At 39.6% G+C, this 17,985-nt stretch overlaps 1 protein-coding gene across 3 annotated transcripts; it reads left to right on the top strand.

Annotated features, from left to right (window-relative positions):
* The first annotated feature begins 26 nt into the window (after positions 1 to 26).
* LOC102217956 (nucleolar and coiled-body phosphoprotein 1-like) lies at positions 27 to 17,542 on the top strand. 3 transcript variants are annotated; one of them, XM_023329111.1, is made up of 7 exons: positions 27 to 116; positions 9,436 to 9,484; positions 11,334 to 11,537; positions 11,983 to 12,045; positions 12,230 to 12,293; positions 13,871 to 14,047; positions 14,138 to 17,542. In XM_023329111.1, exons 3-7 carry the CDS (start codon positions 11,348 to 11,350, stop codon positions 15,828 to 15,830), a joined length of 2,187 nt encoding a protein of 728 aa, XP_023184879.1. In that variant the 5' UTR covers positions 27 to 116; positions 9,436 to 9,484; positions 11,334 to 11,347; the 3' UTR covers positions 15,831 to 17,542. The 3 variants fall into 3 exon arrangements, with proteins under 3 accessions (XP_023184879.1, XP_023184880.1, XP_023184881.1); XM_023329112.1 differs by lacking the exon at positions 27 to 116 and adding an exon at positions 8,665 to 8,683; XM_023329113.1 differs by lacking the exon at positions 27 to 116 and adding an exon at positions 8,703 to 9,040.
* Positions 17,543 to 17,985: the final 443 nt, after the last annotated feature.

The raw sequence follows: 17,985 nt of genomic DNA, 5'->3' as shown, positions 1-17,985 counted from the left end.
TCCTGCCCCCCTGTCCTCCCCAGCAGACTCTCTGCCTCCGCGCAGGCAGAGGCTGCAGCCATGGGCAGCATCGCTGCAGGGAGGAGGGGAGCGGCCAGCCCGGACCCGAGTGACAGGTAAGCAGCTGCGTCTCTGTCCTGATAAACTGCTTCATCGAGTCATTAACCTTCAGAGTCTGGGCCGCGGTATCACCGGCTCACAGCCCCTGGGGGTCGAGTGAAGCAGGCGCCGGGCGGGGTGACGATGCGGTGAAAAGGTGACGGTATACGGCTGGGAGGACCTGGGACTTGTTATGGATGCCTAAGGAGGAAGTAAACCCCGCTAGAGCGATCGCAGCCCGGGGTTTGCCGCTCTGCAGCTTGTGCTTATTTTATTATCTAATACCAAAGTCATTACAGGACAGACTGACCTGGTAGATTCGGCTTTGTTTATATCTGATCATCTAACTCAGGGAATATATATTTGTTTCCAACAGAAGAACAGGCGGACAGCAAACCTGCCAAATGAAAGCTAATCATGCATTAAATTATTACTAAATCATCATTTTTAATCAACTTAACTGGAGTGTATGAAATTAATCATACTTTAATCGAAAACTAAAATAGACTATTAACAAAATAAGCTACATTCTCATTTCAAAAAGCCTATTTGCTGCTAAATTATTGAATAGACACACATGAGCTCCAGAACAAAAATATTTGTTGTTTTTAATTTGTTATTTTTCACCATCAGATTGATGCAAAGTGCTATTCAGGTTTCAGTCCACATTCCTACAGAGGTTCCCTGGAACCTCTGTAGGAATGTGGACTGTGGACGCCGACATTAGCCTGAGCTGCTGCAACATGTTTAGCATTCAGATGATATTTTAGGCTTGAATAGCTTCACTGAAAGGCTAACTCCTTTTAGCACAACTTGATTACAACAATAGTCTTTTCCAGCGTCCAATCAGGTTGTTTTTCCAACTGTGCTGCTGACTGGACCTCTGACAGTCAGCAGTAGGTTTTCTCTCAAATTAAATAATAAATAAATATTAATAAGCGATGATTGCTCTTTCAGACTGACTTGACTGACAGTACGATCTTAAGAGAATCTGATTCTAACTTTGGGTTTGTGTCTTGGACTGAAAGCAGCTTTGTGCTGTGCTCTTTGCTGATTTGTTTTAAAGGTGTAAGACGTCATTAATCCCAGAACTGAAGCAAAACGCATAAGTATCTAAAAATGAAATGATTAAAAAAACCCACTAATAAAACTGCAGATATACAGTTAAAATGAAAACACCATCTTAATTACAAAAACTCAACTAAATCCCAAACTAACAGAAAGTGTTTAGTTCCCCTTATAAAACATTGATGTTTGTGCTGCTGTCTGCTCTACAGGAAGAAGAAGGTTGTTCCACAGGTCAGGGCTGTGATATGAGAACACTGACTCACTGCTGGGTTTGTTATTAAAATGTCTCTTTCAGAAAACCTGATAGATCAGGATGCTTTGTACAGTAAACATAAATCGTATAACTGTGTAGGACTGAGATAATGGATGACTGTGAAGGTCGTTGGATGCTGTAACCAGCGCAGGGACTTCAAAACAGGACAAATGTGACCTCTGCTGAATTCTGGACTAGCTGCAGAGAGCTGAAACAACTCTAGATTTAATTAAATCATTTAGTCTTCTTCGTTCATATTTGCCCTCAGTTACTGTGAATCTGACCTGATGGCCATAAAAGTGTGTTGCTAAGAATAGACGTTAAACTCAGTGTCGTTCAGATGACAAAATATGGTGATGTGGATGGAGGGTGGGGGAGGTGGAGCTGCAGTGGCAGAGTTCACAGACTTCCCACAGGAAGTCAGTCAAATATTTATCAGACGGTACTCATGTTACTGCTGTTGACTGCAGGCTGCAGTGTCTCACGCTCAAGCTTTACCAACATCTGACCACACTTTCATCTGCCGGTTCCTGCAGAGACTTGATGCTGCAAAAATAAAAATGATCTTTCATAAAATGCTGTATGAGCAAAAGGGATTAAAGAGCAATTTGTACAGGTTTCCTTTATGTAAATATAACCGTCTGAAACATTCATTTGTATCTCTCTCCATTAGCCTGATAAATGGCCGACTAGCAGGGCCTGGACAAACTAACAGGAGGCCCAGACAGTGATCAAGAGTAGCATGTAGAGGATGTATTGTATGTATGTGAATGGAAATGGTTATGGGGAAGTACTGCCAATCTGACGTGAGTTTTTATATATTGTATGTTTTGCTTTTATGTATTTATTTACGGCTATTGTCCTTTATGGACGTGCTGTTCTTATTGTTGTACTGCAGTTTTTGCCCCTGCTTCCTAGACAAATTTATTCTATGGGAGACTAATAAATGATCTTGCCTTATATGCCTGAAGATGGAATGTTAATATGTAATTGAAGTTTATCTCTTGTTGCTTTAACCAGCCAGACTGGAGGATACGACCTTCAGTAGGACAGACATTCAGCCTGCTAACAGTCAGGTATCTGTCAGCATCCAGTGACAGCAGTCAGTGGTTACATGCATTTTTCAGTTTTTACTTTAAGTCATTTCTGAAAATCAAAATAACAACCCAGTGTTATATATAACATTGTTTACTGCAATAATCAAAATGTTACATCATTTTTACAGCTACATAAATGCATTTTCTGTTTGAATGCATACTTTCGGATTATGTTATCTTTTTTGTTTATTTTTTTAAAATGAATGTATAATGTGTAAATGTGCTGTATATAAAACTCATAGGCCCATGTCAGGTACCTTGTATTGCTTTTGTTGGATTTTTGTGATTATAAATACTATTCAAATATTTGAAAATGATGATATTACAGTACATCTTTTTAGGAACAGAATGAAGAAAACAAATTCAACCATACATGTATCAGTTCCTACTGACCCACCTATAAACATCCAGCCACTGTAGGATGTTTAATTGACAGAGAATGTCACTTTAACCTCTGAGGTTTTGATTTCCATCAGAAGTTAAAGTTCAGTGTGTGTGTGCATGTGTGTGTGGTGGCTGGAGAACTGCGCCTGGCATGCTAAAGTGTGACCCAGTCATAAAATAACTTCCTGTGTTTAAGCCACTGTGGGTTTTTCATCATGGCTGCTGTTTCGCCTTGTCTAAACTTGTCTTTCTGCGCGCCGATGCCGCAAATCTCAAAGGAAAAGTCATGAGAAACCTGACCTGGTAGCAGGAAACCATTTAGAGTTAGCATTGTTAGCATGGACGTGCCACTGGTGTGTGTACAGAAGTAATGTGAAGCAATCGTGTCAACATGGAGCGCAACCGAGTCAAACCTTTACAATACGTCGGTTTGCACTGAGACACATTTAAAATCTCAGCATACCGTAACGGCCGGCGCTGTATCAGGCCTGATACTTTATTGTGGCTCAGTGCCTTCAAACCACACAAGGATCCATTTGCATTAGGACATGTCCTACAATACAGCCAGTCTTCTGATTGGTGAGCATACGTTTCTGTATTTCCTTGTCATGCCAGTGTTTGAGCGGCTTGTGGAACCTTTTTCTGCCCTTGCAAAGGGACTGATAATGATAATGGAAGCGATACTGCAGGTTCAGAAATCTATGTGCTCTTATGATTTAACTAGCGATGATGGAGGGAGCCAGGTCTGCAAAGGTAAAACACAGTTTTCTATTTCTTTACTCTCGAGTTGTATTTTGTAAAGCTTTCTCATTTAATATAATGTTGGAAGCTTTTTTGTCGGTTTAGAAAAACAACTACAAAAACCCCAGCACTGCTTTGACTGAACATAACCAAATCTCTTGTGAATACATTTTAGATCTGTTTTTTTCTGGCAACGTAGTTCCCTCTTCCTGCAGAGATCTTTAGTTTTAAAACTGATCAACAAATTTGTTTTTCTTCCCGTAATAGAAGTAGTTTCAGTTACACTTGTTACTTCCAGGCATGTGAGATGGAAAGTATAGAATAGATATTAACAGAGAATTACAGTATGTCTGATCCTACCCAAATGGGAAACAATGAAATAAATAAGCCTAACACTCTTTGGTACTGCAGCATGGGACATCTGAGCTGTAAGTAACCTTCAGACTGTTGGAAATGTTAAATGGGTTTAGAAAGCAAAATCAGTTTACCGGCACTGAGATCCATTTGGGGTTGTGGGCTGCAGGTAGACGTGTAGCTAATGCAGCAGCTGTAGAAGTTTAACATCTCTCCACCATGATCAAACTTTAGCTTAGGAAACTCATGCATTTTAACGTCATGCTATGCAACGTTTGCATACTGCTATGAAATGAGCTTGTAGGAAAGGGCTGTAACAGAAGCCTTTCTTCCAGAAATGTCCTCCGTTTAGCTCCTTCCATCTTCACAATGAGCCTGACTTTCTCCCCTGTCCTTGCTGAAAAAAACAAACAAACAAAGCATGATGCTGTTACCACCATGTATCAGTAGGATTGGGCTGTCAGTGTAATAAAAAACAAGAGCAAAACATCAATTTAAGTATTTGATGTCTGTGTTGGAGATGGGAACTACAATTCTTCTGAGGAAAAATCCCAAAGGGAATAATAAAGTTTCTATCTGTCTGTCTGTCTGTCTGTCTTTCTTTCTAATGAGTATGGTCTGTGCTGTCTTATTTTAATTTCTTTTACATGCACAAGGTTTTACATCTAAGCTAAAAAAAATTTTTTTATGGTTTCATATGAACAGAACAGCTTCTTGCATGTCTTTGTTTTGTCCCTGGATGTCTTGTGGGAAAACCCCGTTATTATGACTTGTGGCTTTTATTCTACAGAGGCTTTCTGCCTGACACGCCTCCCTCAGATTTGTGGAGGACATTCTCATAGTTGTCCTTTATTAGAGTAAAGTGGGCTGAAATTCCAAGCAGAAAGTAAGTCCTACATTTCTAGAGAAATATAAGACTACAGATTCATCTCCTTGCACAATCTTAAGGTCAAGAAATTTGAGTCAGTACAAGCGGGGAATACTATCAAATGTAATGGTGCAAGAATCTATGAACTGAAAAATGATATCAGGCTGGCTGCAGCCATTCTTTGGGGACAGACGGGGACACTAGATGTTTTCCTAAGCTGAATTGGGTTCAGTTCTTGAATAAGTCTGGCCAGTGTTCTCTCCTGTTAGGCGCAGGAGCCAGTGTATGTCAGTTTAGGTCTGACCAGGTGCTGGACTTAAAGTGAATGAAACAAACAGCTTTTAGAAGACCTTTAGAAACCCTAATGGTCTGATGTTCAGGACCGTTTTAACATGAAAGAATGACTGCTTGGAGGTTACTGTATGTATGAAAAATAAACAACGACTCAACATATTTGCACAGCTCTGCTGATGACTGTGATCTCGTTGACTTACAAACACACCATGTGTTCTTAAAGCCGACTCACTGCATCTCCATTTGCTGCATGTCTGCATTCCTGCTGAGCAACATGCTGCTGCTGTAGAGAGGAGATCCTGTGGAGGTCGTGACGGTGCTGAGTCATCCCGCTGTCTCTGTCAGCAGTGACAAACTGGGACTGTGAATGCATCACCCTTCTCTCTGCAGATCACACACCGTGTCGTTTTACCATCAGTTGGTTTGAGCATTTCTTTTGGTAAAACACAAAAATCCAAAAAGCTGCTCAGATGCTTTGGTCCTCTGTCTGATAGACTAGTGTTGGTTGTGAATGACTCTGGGTGAGTCATTCAGTCTAACGCTCTGCAGCTTACTGATGTCAAAGGCTTTTTGACTGGCAGAGAACTGGGCTGAGTAGGATTAGCACAGTCAATAATAAATATCATCTGGAAAACTTCCACAGTAGTAATGGTTATCAGTAAGTGTTACATGCCTGCAAACATAATTATTTAGCAGATGATTTAGTCTCAGCTGAATGTTGTACAATGAACGACTCTCATGGTGCAGGGCCTTCAACTGTAAAACCTCAGAATATTTCAGAAGAAAGAACCTAAAAAAATATAAAAATCTACTACAGCCTGATTGCATGAGTGTTCAAAGCCTTAAATGAATACCTCGCTGAAGCAACTTTGGATTTCATTTCTGCATTCATTTCAGTCACCAGTTAATGATAAGCCTGAAAAGATGAGCTGGTCTGGTTTTCCATCCTTTAGTTTGAGGCATTGTTTGCAGGAAGCTTCCAAAAGATCAAAATGATCTCACTGTATCAGCGTTAACTGTCAGAACGAGAGCACACAGGATCCAGTACTATACTTGGACCATTAATCAGTGGGACAACTAATCAACGTTTATAGAGAATATGAGGAAGGACATCTGACTGAAACACACCACAGAAATACCAAGAGGTTGACACACAGAAAGACCTGCAGAAAGTTCTAGTTTCAATTTTTGACTTGCATACCTAAACTGAGCTGATATAACCATGTCATTACCCTCTGAGATTTTAAAGTATTCTTATTGTGATATGAAATAAGGTCAGAAACAGTGTGACAGCAGCTTAAACTGACAAATGTGTTCTCATTGAATTGGTGGAAACAGCATTCATACTGCAGGACAGTCGTGACGTGGAACACTGTAAGAAAGAAGAGAAGAGAAGAGAAGAGAAGAGAAGAGAAGAGAAGAGAAGAGAAGAGAAGAGAAGAGAAGAGAAGAGAAGAGAAGAGAAGAGAAAAGACTCCAGTCACACCGACAGAGGACTACAGCTGTTCCTCTGCTGACACTTCACTTTTCATACAAGGCAGACAAAATACTCATCTTGTCCCTGCTTGTGAGACAATTGAGACTGTGTGCTGACTCACTAAACAGTACAAAACGCTTTATATGTAAACTCCATATTCAGTGTTTACATGGACATGAATTTTCTCCATAATCAGCATTTCCCTCATTTAAAGTATGTTTTTCCTGAAGGTCAGCCAGAGTTAGAAGGATGTGACGCTGGGCTGTGTTTTAATGGGATGCTTGGGCGTGTTTGTGTTATTGACCTCTAACTGCCCCTGAGGAAACAGGAAATGACTTCACTGTGGTTGAGAAGGGTCACTTGAATGCATCGCGAACAAGTCAGTGTCTAACATGTCATGATATGTCGAAAAAGATTCTCATGTTTTTGAGAAAAATATTTTTCACTATTTTGACAAAAAGAAGCTTTACGAATCCTAAACTCTGTTTATAGAATCTTTTTAAAAAAATGTAGTCCATGTTTAGGTAGGCTCTAATCTTTGTCCAATTAAATATTGTTTTAATTTGTGATCAGTGTAGGGTTATCCACACTGGTCACAGTGTTAAAGTTCAATCAGCATTCTGTTCTGAATATCTATCTGCATAATGTCTGCAGGATCCATAGGCATCCAGGCTAACATTTGATTTATGAGTGGAAGGTTTAGATGTAAATGAAGACCTAATTAAAAGAGGAGAATGAGCTGGGATCCTAATTACAGACATAATCTGTAGTGGAAGAGCTGCACACCCGTATGCCTCTGCTCTGCGTTTCCATGTGAGGCAGGTTGTGCTATCATTGCTGTAGATTTAATGACTTTATCTACAAATGCAGGTCAGACTGTTCCTCTGGAGCCTCAGATATATTTTGTCAGCTCTGTTTCTTCTCAGTTCAGTCACAAGGACACAGCCAGTTTGTGAGAGCTCAGTAGATCTTGTTGGAAATCACAATTCGTGCTGAACAACGGCCAAATTTCCTCTTATGAACCCAACAAGACAGCTTCCTGTTGTCAGTGCTTAGCCTTTACAGCTCAAATCTTCAGTGACATTTTAGTTTTAATTGTTGTTTTTTCCATCCACCAGTAGATGGAAAGAAAGCATAAATCACCATGTAAATCTTTATTTAATAAACTCAAATTGGAGCTGGACACTTTTATGACTTCTGGCATTTTTACATGTTTTACAGACTTTATTGTAGACCTTATGAATTTCTACAAACCAATTTTAGACCAGGCAGTTTCCCCTGGTTTAATATTAAGACTGTGTATAAACTTAGCAATGCCTCATAAGAAATAAAGTCAATGTGTAGCTTCTATGTTTAAATCAGATCTACTGCATTCCAAAGTCAACAAAATAAATGTGAACTAGGAATTTGATTTATCGTCAATATGAAGCTAAACCAAATGCTAACATTAGCATTGTCAGAAACTAAGAGGTCATTGGTTGCGGTGCCTCAGTGAGTGGTATGTAATCAAGTGATTTTTCAATTGTTGAAAATTGCATAGAAAAAACATTTCACCACAAAACTCAGTAAGCTGTAGCAGGAACCACAGGAGAAGATTGTGACAGGAAAAATGTTACGTCAGTCCTGGCAATGAGAGTCTAGTGAGTGAGATTACAAAAGCAGAATGGAGGGAAGGTGAAGGTCTGAAAGCCTGAGAAAACACTGACATACAGTAGGCTGGAAGAGGATAAATGTCACTATTCTATGAAACTGTAAATAAATTATGAAATATATTGACTGTATTTCTGCAGCTTATCTCCTCCAAGCTAACTTGTCTTTTTGTTCACATGTCACTTCCATGAAATTGTTCCCACATCCTTGCATAAGAAAAGTATCCCCCAAAAATCAACAGTGAAAAGATTGAAAAGATCAAATACATCTCTCTCTCTCTCTCTCTCTCTGCATTTCTGTGTGAATAAAGCCAACCTGGAGTGAGGTCAGATGTGTTTCTGTGTTGGCTCTATGGATGGACAGGCAGCTTGTCCAAGCTAGCCTGTGGCTAACTGCAGGTAGGAGTCAAAAAAAAAAAAGGTGTCAGAGTTTTACTGTCAAAATATGCTCTAAATATCTCCCTAATATTGAATATTAGAACACATATTTTTAATAAAGTGACAAACTTTCAGCACATCAGTGAGCAAATGGTCATTATGCAACAGACTTCTGGAGGATGTGGAGAGCTGGTTGCTGATGATATGAGCTATCACTGTTCAGCCACCCTGAGGACATTTCAGAAGGAACAAGTGTAGATAAATGACGGAGGGGGTGTGTGTGTGTATGTGTGTGTGTGTGTGAGGGTTGTTATTATTGCTGATAAGAGGCGGATAGGACAACAACGATAAGCTCTTGCATGTTGACTCCTTTAAATTGTGAGCACCTTTGCTCTACATGTTTATTATCTATATTTACATATGTAATCATATTTACTGATATCAGGTGTGTGACGCTGTAATAATGTGTCTGTGGGCAGCAAATAGGAGTGTGTCTTGGTTTAATCTTATTTCAGGACTACATGGATTTTGTTCTGTTTATAAAAGACATCTGTTCCAATGATGGCTATTATTTTCTTTCTCTCCTCTCTCTGTCCTTGTGCCTCCACATGTGGAGGCAGAGAGAAGGTGTGGCTGAGGGGGAGCCCTGGCTGGTGGGGCACACGGCTCCATTTCTGGCTCTGGCTCTTTTATCCGATGCAAACAGTTGGACTTTCAGCACCGACCAAATCTCACTGGATTTTCTGCTGTCTTCTTTTTGGCATGTTTTCCAGTGACCATGCTGACGTCCTGCATGTCCGCCGCTGACAGGCTGTGAAACCGGTAAGGCTCGTCTGTTTGTTGGCTTATGCAAAAACATGAGGCTCAGGGCTTGAGGTTGGGCTACTTCTCTTATGTTGGGACTGTGATCCAGGTGTAATAGTTCCTGCTTTTGACCAATAACAGATCTAGTCTGACTGTAAACATATTTTTAGAAATTCTTTCCCCAAGAAAAGTTCCAACAAGCCTTATTCTTCATGGAGAAACGTTCTTTTAGAGACAGAGTGAGCTTCTATTAAGCTGTAACAAACTATTACCTGGGTAGAGTGTCAACTATTTCTGTAGTTTAGCTTCTGTTATCACTAGCTCATAATACATATTTTCTATGTAGCCTCAAGTAATTTTTACAAACAAGAAACATCAGCTCAAGATATCACTCCAAGTTTCAAAGCTTGTACAGAAGAGGGTTTATAAATGTTAACAGTTTATTTCAGAATTGGCTGTATATGTGTATAAGACTTGGTGTGTGGCTGGGGTTTATTAAAATAGATGCAGCTTATGACAACAAATCTAGCTGGACGACTGCAGCTACTTTTGTGACTGAATCTTGGAAATAATTATCAAACTTCTACAAATAAGATCAGGTCCTCTGGTTCTATAAAAGGTTATTGAAAGATGGATGCGAATTTGAAATGTAAGTAAATTGGAACCAAAACAAGAAAAGTGGAAATAACATCTCAGTTCCACCAGGAGAGTTAGCGTTTTTACGTTTGAATAGGCCATACCCTACATGTTGGATCAAGTGCATGTACATGTTTTAGATCCTTGGTTGGCCCTATTGGGTAGAGATTAAATGTTCTTCCCATTCATGCTGCATGCATGTTTAGTTTATGTTATTATGGAAATACAAATAGGTAAGCTATCCCCGTTTTTCTTATATTTACAGATCAAACTGTTTTACCTTCTATTGTGACATTTGTCTGTACAAACATCAAACATCTTAAGGTAAAAAGTGCAAATATTATGACATTTGCATTAGGACAAATGCCCAGGTCCTAAATGAAAACTTTCTAGAAGTAATTTTAATCTGGAAACCATATTTAGTTTGTTTTGCTTTTCTGGTAGAAATCTATCAGCATACCACATCTTCACTTGGTAATATTTGAAAGGTCTTTCTTTGCTAAACTTCTCCAAATTGCAAGTTGATGTTAAATATATTAAATTGATTCTATTATATTTATGTTGGGTGTAAAAGAAGAATAAATGTAGAAATTAGCTCAACCGGTGCACAGTGTAGCAGTTCACTGGTTGGCCCCTAAAAGTGTCACCACCTGAAGTTAACAGCTTCTCATTTCTGAAGCAGCCATGTGGGTCAGATCACTGGCAGCAAGCAGAGAAAACAACGTAGGAGAAACTGATCAAACTTGGCCGAGAAACGTCCAACAAAGTCTTAAAAACTGGAGGGAAAGGGGAGAACCATTTACCATTCACCATGTAAAAAGATCATGGTGAATGGTAAAGACTATGATAAATGGAAATTATTTATCATAGTTTCCATTTAATATTGCGACATCCTGACAGTTTAACGTGTGTGTGTGTGTGTGTGTGTGTGTGTACTCTTTAGAGATCCACTGCAGCTTCATTACACACACAGACTGACTGCTTTCCAGCTGCTCAGCAGCTACAAAAGTATTTTATCAGATGAAATGTACAGAATCTCATTTTTAATTATATATTGATTCTAATAAAAATAAAAATTGTGTTGTTTCAATCATTTGACCTTTATTGTCAGTTTGTATTCAATGGCCGTTTCTACAATTAACTTTCATCACCATATTGTTCTTTTACTGACAGCAGCCATGACAGAGCTGACAGAGGCAGCACTGACCTATGACCTGTGTCTCCCTCTCAGGTTTCAGCCACATTATGACTAAATTAGCAGCTTCTGGGGCGGGGGAGCACCCCCCATCCTACATTATTTTTCTAGTGGTCTTCCTCTTCTTCTTGACGGGTCTGCTGGGCTTCCTTATCTGCCACCTGCTGAAGAAGAAGGGCTACCGCTGCCGAACCGGAGACCTGGAGGATGAAGAGGACAAGCTTGGGGAAGATGAAGATGGTAAGTGGAGAAGATAAATGGAGGAATCAGTTTTACATTTTTTTCTAATGTTTCCTAAGTGATTTCTTGTGCTATTAGTCATTCTCTTGGTGTAATCAGCTAAGGGTGCAGGGCATATAGTAAAACATACATACAATACACACACAGAGTTTTTTGGTTTATTCTATTTTAGTTGTTTGCAAAAAAGCAAATATGAATCATTTTAGTAGTTTTAGTTGTTACACCAGGCTTCAGATTTAGTGGCAGTGCTGGTGAAAAGGTTTCAAAAGCATTTGCATAGACAATAGATTTTAATATGGCACTACCATCAAAGTATTCATTTGTTTAATTTTGACAGATGTAATAACATTTGGCGCTGGAAAATGTAAAAAAAAATCAAAACATTCAGTTTGTGGACACTTTAGTGTTCAATAAATAAAAACATATCTTGTTTGGTTGTTTTCAGACGAGAACGATGAGAACCAGGACACCGTGGAGCAGATTCTTAAATGCATCATGGAAAATGAAGGTAACAAAAGTTGAAATGTTGCTAAACTGAATTTATTATTCCGTGCTGTGATGCTGGTGTTGATTTATGTCAAATGGCTCTTTTCTGATCAGATGTGTGTATCCCATTACCATTCATGGGACTTTCTCAGAATTTGTCAGAAAAGCCGTTTGAGTCAGTGGATTTGTGATCTTGTCTCCTGCAGCCAACATGGAGGCCTTCAATGAGATGCTGGGGAACCACAGCGTCTGTGTGCGCCATGATCCACGGTAGGCTCACACACAAACCCAGCGCTGAGCACATGGCAGCAGATTTTATTTTTTAAATTATGATGAACAATTTTTCTAATTCATTTAATTATTGTGATAGTTTAAGATCTGCTAATGATGACACAACAGCACACTAGAGAGCAACTCATGATAGTAGAATTGTGGATAATCTACAAATACGGTACAAGGGTTCAGTGTAGGGGACAAAAACTATTTAGCTTTAAAAATAACAAAAATCACAGAAAATCAAATAATCACTGTTTCAACTTCATATTTAATGAAGATAAAAAGCTCTGATTTACAGTTACATGTTAGATTGTTAGTTATTGTTATTAGTTATTTTTTTAGCACAGTTAGCATTGCTACTCATAAACATCATTCCCTGTATACCAGGGGTCCCCAAACTTTCTCCTGTGAGGGCCACATAACTTGTCCCTTCTCTGATGGGGGGCCGGGGTCAGTTTGTAACAGAAAAAGTGTGACGATTGTAAGAGTGCTAAACATAAAAATGTATTGTTTTTCAGAAAGCACAATCAAATAACCTTTTCTGGATTCTTCAGAGAACAAAAGTCAGGAAATAACACTATTTATGAAATAAATAATAACCAAATAACACTGGGTTCTCCACATAAAAAAAGGGTTAGGGTCAATTATATGCATGTATAAAATAGTTACTAACTAGTAGTTAATAATAAATAAAGTTCATTACTAAGGAACATTTATTTTATTGCAAAAGTCCAACTTATCAAATAAAAATGCACATATATGAAAATACTCTGGTATTGTTCAGGGGGCCGGACCAAATGTGGAGGCGGGCCGCATCTGGCCCGCGGGCCGTAGTTTGGGGACCACTGCTGTATACATTCCCTGTCAAGTAGGTTGACTGAGGATAAGCCAATATTTCCTACTCCAGCCTGGTCCATGACAGATAGATCTTGATTCTTCAGAAGGGAACCAGGAGCAGCTTTCCTGCGGTTCGTTTTTGTATTATCGGCTTGAACGAACAAATGTAGTTTCGTCAAAATTCTTGCACTTCGTGTGCTCAGTTTTTGAAGACCACACTAATACTAAAAATTGTGTTTTTCATTCAGCAGCAACTTGAACACCAAAGACTGCCATATTGTTAGCATGACCTGCTACAGCTTAGACACCAGACCATTCCCAGTCAAGCATTACATCAAATAATTCTTGTCACCAGCCGTGTTCTCACTGTAATGTTTCTGCCAAGAAATTCACAAAGGAACTATCTTCATCAATTCTTTCAAATTCATGAAATAATAAAAAACGTAAACTTCTGTGAGGTGTGAAAGGAAAGAGTAGATATCTGATTGACCTGGGGATAACATCCGAAAGGTGAAAACCTAACTGTTTTTTTCCAAACAAGGACCAAAGTTCCAGGTTTGTATAACTAACAGCATCACCGATTTACTTGCTTATGTTTGTACAAATGCATATATTGGATCTTTGTCTTTGCTGTCCATAATAATCTCAGGCATTTGAAGTATTTTAGGCCAAGCTCTCATGAAAACAAGTAATTCTGAAATTGCACACCAATAATCTTGCATGTTGACATCCAGGTTACGTAAGGAGTCCATCGGTGGCATTCCTCCCCATCTCCATACAGTCCACTCAGGAACCGACCTCAACTCCTGCCTCCTCTGCGCCCAGGTCAAAGCAAAGAGGGGCCGCAGACAGAGCAGGACACCCCGCTTCAAACAACGACCCGGAGAGCAGACCGTCTTCTCTGTTGGAAGGTAGGAACATAAACTTTAACCATTTTGTCAAGTTCAACGCATGAAGAGCTGTAAAGTGAAACATTGTTCTCTTTGTCATTATCTCCTCAGATTTCGGGTGACACACTCTGATAAGAAGCTCCAGGGAAGTCCTAACCTATTGGCTGTTTCGGGGGACCAGCTGGACCAGTCCCAAGACAGTGAGGAGAGAAAGGAGGATGGGTACAATCTGAAGAATATGTTTAAGGAAGTTCAACCGCCTTCAGATGGTGCTAATGGTGTTGCTGCAAATGCGGGGAAAAGGAAGAAGAGTGTGACCATATTTGGGCTGAGGCGGGGCAGTGATCCTTCAGGTTTGAGAGTAAAAGAGAGGGTAGGTAGAGACACTGGGGGGAGTAGATTTGCTGTTCAGCAGCCACCTGTTGTGCTGGAGGAACCTGTCCAGGCAGAGAGTGTAGAGGCTAATCCAGAGTGTGGTACTAAAGCTGCTGCCAAGCTGAATACTGAGTCTGCATCAGCTCAGCGTGAAGGTATAACTTCTATTCTCAAAAAATCCTCCAACTCTAACTCTGGTTCCCAGGAAAGTTCCAGGCTTGGCCTACAAGGAAAGATGGCCGTAGGAGCCTCTGTCCCTTCCTCCCTCCCTGTTTCACCTGGGAAATCTGTAGAAGTCAACAATAAGATATTAAAGATTGAAGATCCTGGACCACTACAGACCTCAACCCCCATTGACACCATACCTGCACCAATTCCAGGTTTCACCTCAGTTATGCCCACTGGTCAGTCCCATTGGAACAAAGACTTTACGACTGCCAGGGTTTCCTCTGACCCATGTTCCAGTCCAGATCCAGAACCAGCTGCCAGCGGAGGCCTTGCTTTGATAAGCTTGGGTTCATCTCCTGCATCTTCTTTCCAAAACAAGACCTTTTCATCTGTCTCATCATTAAAAACGCCTACCTCATCCCTGGCAGAGTCACCAAGTCCCAAAAGCAGCTTAGGAAACTTACCAGAGGCTACCAGGTGCAAACCATTAGCACCACTCCCCACATGTTCTTCTCCAACTGCAGCCTCACCCCGTTCAACCCTAAAGTCAGAAAGTTTGACTTCTGTGAGATCTACAACCCATAGAGACATACTTCCAAGTTCATATTCCACGAAGGAACACAAGCTAGAAGGACAGACTGAAGAAAATATAGAAAAAAAGAGACCTGGAATCATAAGGACACCTAAACTGCCTCCAGTTGCAGCAGGAGATTTAGCCTCTTCATCTGAGCAGGTTTTAAAAGACAGACTGAGCAGTTTACCTTTGACGCCCCCCAGCCTGTTGTCCTCATCCTCACTTCAAGGAGGGAGAGTAAGTAGTGTAACAATTGTTAAAGCCAGTCCTGACAGCAAGAGGGAGTTCTCTGTCATCACTATGGTGGACAAAGAAGAGGCCTCCTCATCGGACCAGAGGTTGAAGAGTTCCCAAGATGGATTTAAATCAGAGAGAGAGGAAACAAACCCCACTGTTAGAAAGCAAGAACAGATTTTTATTGGTGAATCTCAGACTCAGAGAAAGGAAACCTCAGGAGGAGAAACCAGATCATATCCAGGTCAAGACAAGGATGACATGATGGAGATGGAAGACATTAGAGACTGCAAGGTGACACAGGTGGAAGGAGCTGAAGGGCCGAGAGAGGACACTGACAAGATGTTGGATAACCAATCACAACAGAACCAAGAAGGGAAGTGCCAAGATGATGAAGATTCTACTGCATCCAGAAATGATCCAAGCAGAGAGACAAACGATACCAAAAACTGAACTACACTCAGAGACAAGTGATAAGATCAATGACAAAATACTATGATGAGCATTCTTTTATTCATTTAACCTCAGATGATTTTTTGGAAGTTTTTTTTTTCCCTTTCTAGCCATAAGAGTGAAACTGACACCAGACTTTCATATTTATATTAATGTAAAAGTTATGGTTTGTTAATGTAAGTTTTGTTCTGTCGGTTTACCACTAAACACCATACCACCAATGGGCTGGTGGTATGATGTTTGGATATGCATGAACAATGCCACTGGCATTCAGCGCCTGACTAACAGTTTAAGAGTTTCACTTAATGCCCTGAAATGTGTCTGAACACTGGAGTGACTGGAGCAACGTTTGTCCACACATATATAGCATATTGTAACCTCTCCACATTTCCACACTGTTGTCTCCAGGTCTGTTCGAGATTTGACCTTAGTATCATCCTGTGCTTTGTTGCATATTCACACATAAAATGATCCAGTAGGGGAAAATGTTGGGATCCTTTGCTTTAATAGCCTGTTGGCAGTTCCCTTCTGTGCTGCTACATCATCCATTGAATATTTCCTGATAGCTTCTTCACTACAAGTTTTACAAACTTTAGGTCATGCCTCCAAAGAGTACAGTATTGTTTATTGGAACAGTTTCTGTGTTTCTATTACAAATGTGTGCAAAACTTTGTCGATGTAAAAAGACATCCTCCACTCCCCCAATTTCGCAATAGTGGTGTTTCCACTAGATAAACACAATTAAATCCACATCTGAATAATTCTGTTCATGTGATAACGTCGTTATCATCCTCCTACCACTTCCTGTGGTCTTCTGTTTTTTCCACCAACCGACAACCAGCTCTTGATCATGATGCATCAAAAAGTGTTTCCATTGCAGTTTTGCAAAATATAAATTTTTTGTCATAAGATGTTAGTGCAATATTAAAAATAGTGAAGAAGCTTGTCCACCTATTACCTCTGGATCCAGAGTCCTAACCCAAAATAAGCTGCCTACAATCCTCAATGGTTCATAAAATATCTTTACAAAGATACCATCCAATACAACATGCCTGCAAAATTCCTCACGTATTACAGGAATTACAGCATTTATTTAGTAGCACAAAGTCCCTTCCTTTACCAAATAGAGCATCGGTTTATAATCAATTGGCAAACCACAAACACTTGTGTCTTGGAAGATCCCACACTGTGTCTCTGCAGTGTTACCATTGGACTGTGAAAGCAGACAACAAAAGATTATTCTATAGTACTCCATTATTATTTTTTTCAAAATTGGTATCCATTAAACAAAATTAGTTATTCCAATTTGCACAATTTTATTTTCAATGGAAACACAGCTGCTGACAGCAGAGGTTAGATCAAATCATTATGAGTTGCAAGTTTTAAGCAAAGTCCCAAGTAAAGACATTCAGGTGCAAAGTCAAGATCAAGAGTTAAGTTCATTGTTCTAAGTTCTTAATTTTTTCATTCTTACTAAGTCATTTTACCAAATATGTCATTCAGTTTCAGAGTAATAACACTTGACTTAAACTACAACTACCTAAAAACAGGTACATTTATTTGCCAAAGCGAGCAAATTTAAACAAATGAGTTAAAAATGGAAATATATTTACTTTACGGCTGATGTTACTCCAAAGTGTCAGCATGCACATGCATGTTTAATGTATAAATTAAATAAAAACTAAATGCAACAAAAGATGTCTCCCAAAATATACTCTTAGTTACTCATCTAATTTGTGAAGTAATAATTTGTGTCTTGTTTGCATGTGTGAGGATGAAAAGTGAGAGGAAGGAAGAAACCCAACACTTACATAAAGTCAAAGACATTAACAGAAATCCTGTTGAATGAATCAAACAAAGTGCAGTTAACATCTGTTTATGTCTGTCTTCATATTGTCCATTATATCATTATATATTTCACTAAATACGGTTTGGAGGGTTTTCTTATCCTTTCTCTGAGCTGGAGGTTCACACACACACACACACATGCACACACACACACACACGCACACACACACACACACACACACACACACACACACATGCCCTCCCGCCCGCACATACATACATATATATATATATATATATATATATATAATAGTGGAAAATCATTTTCTGTTTTCATATTTAAAAACTTTGTTCTCAGTTCTGAATA

Source organism: Xiphophorus maculatus, chromosome 23, assembly GCF_002775205.1.
Source record: "Xiphophorus maculatus strain JP 163 A chromosome 23, X_maculatus-5.0-male, whole genome shotgun sequence".
NCBI lineage: Eukaryota > Metazoa > Chordata > Actinopteri > Cyprinodontiformes > Poeciliidae > Xiphophorus > Xiphophorus maculatus.
This window is presented reverse-complemented; position numbering and strand designations above follow the sequence as displayed.

Coding starts and splice junctions, on each gene's coding strand:
- LOC102217956 (XM_023329111.1), top strand. CDS start 11,348: ATGACTAAATTAGCAGCTTCTGGGGCGGGGGAGCACCCCCCATCCTAC. Junction 11,538..11,982: donor GCTTGGGGAAGATGAAGATG/GTAAGTGGAGAA, acceptor GGTTGTTTTCAG/ACGAGAACGATGAGAACCAG. Junction 14,048..14,137: donor ACCGTCTTCTCTGTTGGAAG/GTAGGAACATAA, acceptor TTATCTCCTCAG/ATTTCGGGTGACACACTCTG.